This window comes from Chrysochloris asiatica, unplaced genomic scaffold (genome assembly GCF_000296735.1).
Source record: "Chrysochloris asiatica unplaced genomic scaffold, ChrAsi1.0 scaffold00035, whole genome shotgun sequence".
NCBI lineage: Eukaryota > Metazoa > Chordata > Mammalia > Afrosoricida > Chrysochloridae > Chrysochloris > Chrysochloris asiatica.
Genome location: NW_006408553.1, coordinates 11,216,213 through 11,217,992, shown reverse-complemented (window position 1 = coordinate 11,217,992; position 1,780 = coordinate 11,216,213). Strand labels below are relative to the sequence as shown.

At 32.4% G+C, this 1,780-nt stretch overlaps 1 protein-coding gene across 1 annotated transcript in view; it reads left to right on the top strand.

Annotated features, from left to right (window-relative positions):
- LOC102833226 (disintegrin and metalloproteinase domain-containing protein 18-like) overlaps positions 1-1,780 on the top strand; it is a gene marked incomplete at its 5' end in the record, with an annotated part of 250,534 nt that overhangs the window by 247,170 nt on the left and 1,584 nt on the right. Inside the window, one exon of the mRNA XM_006859992.1 lies at positions 389-543. Coding sequence (XP_006860054.1) covers positions 389-543 — 155 coding nt within the window. The remainder of the gene's footprint in view (positions 1-388; positions 544-1,780) is intronic.

Below are 1,780 nucleotides of genomic sequence, written 5' to 3'. Positions count from 1 at the left end.
CGGGCATTGTTTTGTTTTGTTGAATATAGGGTTGCTATGAGTCAGAGATTACTCAGTGGTGATGGCACCTAACAAAAGCAATGGGATGTAACAATTTGTAAAAATAGAATATTATAGAACAAAATGGTTTATAATCTATCACACAGAAATGATATATAGAAAGATTCAAAATAGATTTATGTCATTGATATATGCATAGTTCACTGAGTTGACATAAAATGTATAAGGAAGTGTGGGTCTGAATCACATAAGATATCAAAACACTCTTTGCTATTCAATTTTACTTATTCCATTGCCTAATTATTTGAGTTCTAAATTTTTGTAATTCTAATTAGTATATTCTTTGACATCATTTTTGAAAAACTAAAATATACTCTGATGTTTTCAGATCAAAGTATGCCATTGTTTATCCAGCAACGTTCTGCTCATCAAAATAATGGCCTTTTGATCAGTTTCTTCATTTTTCTACCTTTGCTCATCCTAAGTGCCATTATAGCTCTAAAATGGAATAAAATAAAGGGATTATGGAACAGAGAAGGAACAGTAATTGAAGGGTAAATAAATTCAATTCTTTTTGCATTAAATATTACAGAGCAGTAATAGATGAATTCAAGTGTAAATCAGAATATTAAAAGTTCATATTTTGTGGATTGAGTTAATACTTAGACATTTTTAGTGATAATGTTTTAGTATATATGAGGGTGAGTAAAAATTATCTGTACTGTGGCTGTAGAATTTATTTTAATCAACTTTTAGAAAAGACAAATGCTTGTTTTATAAATAATCTCCTTGCTTTACATACACTTTGTCCATCAGTCAGCAAGGTTTTGCGTTTTCTTACTAAAAAAGGTTTTAGGTTGAGCTACAAACCATGAATGCAACACTGTTTTCACTTCTTCATTTAAGGCGAATGTTGATTATTGAAGGGCTACTTTCATGGAACCAAACAGGTGAAAGTTCAATTAGCAAGATTACAACTATAGGGAAGATTCTTTAACAACTAAAAATTAAGTTTTTGCAGAGTGTCAGAGTATAGGCAGAGGTGTGTGAATGGGCATTTTCATGCAAGATCACAATGCCCTTGGATAGCTGTCTTCTGCATTTAATTTGAAGTTTAGGCTTTGCTTGTTCAGTGAGCGTTTCATTGCAACAAGCACTGCTGATTATTGAAACTTTCCTCCTGATAGTGTTCCAATATCGGCCCTTGGGAATCCTAAAATCAATTTTCCAGCTGATGGTTGACTTTTGAACTTTTTCTTGGTAGTTGATTTGAGGATGTTTCCATTCCATATTCTGCCATTTACTCTCAGGCTTGTAGTGATGAACCTATGTCTCATCACCAGAAATGATTTTTTTTTTTTTAAAGAAAATTTTACCTTCTTTCAAGTATTGGTGTAAATTTTGTGTGCAGATGTCTACATTCACACTTGCACAGTAGTGACCTTGAACGGAAAGTGCTGATAAGACAGAGCAGCCAACAGAAGTTTTAACAAAACTAGAGAACAGATATATTTGACTCACCCTTGTATCAAATTGTGTTGAGATTTCAGGAATTCAGATATCCTTATTTTTCCTACAGATCCAGGAATAACTAAAGCTGCTCAATAAATACTCAATGCCTTTCAAATAGGGATCCATGTTAGCTATGATCATTTTAGGAGGTTCTGTCTATCTCCCAAACAACCTCATTTTGTTTTAACTGGCATTCAGTTGGTCAAATTAGAGGAATTATGATAAAATATTGGAAGTTAATTTGTGAGTAAATTATGTTGTTATTGTT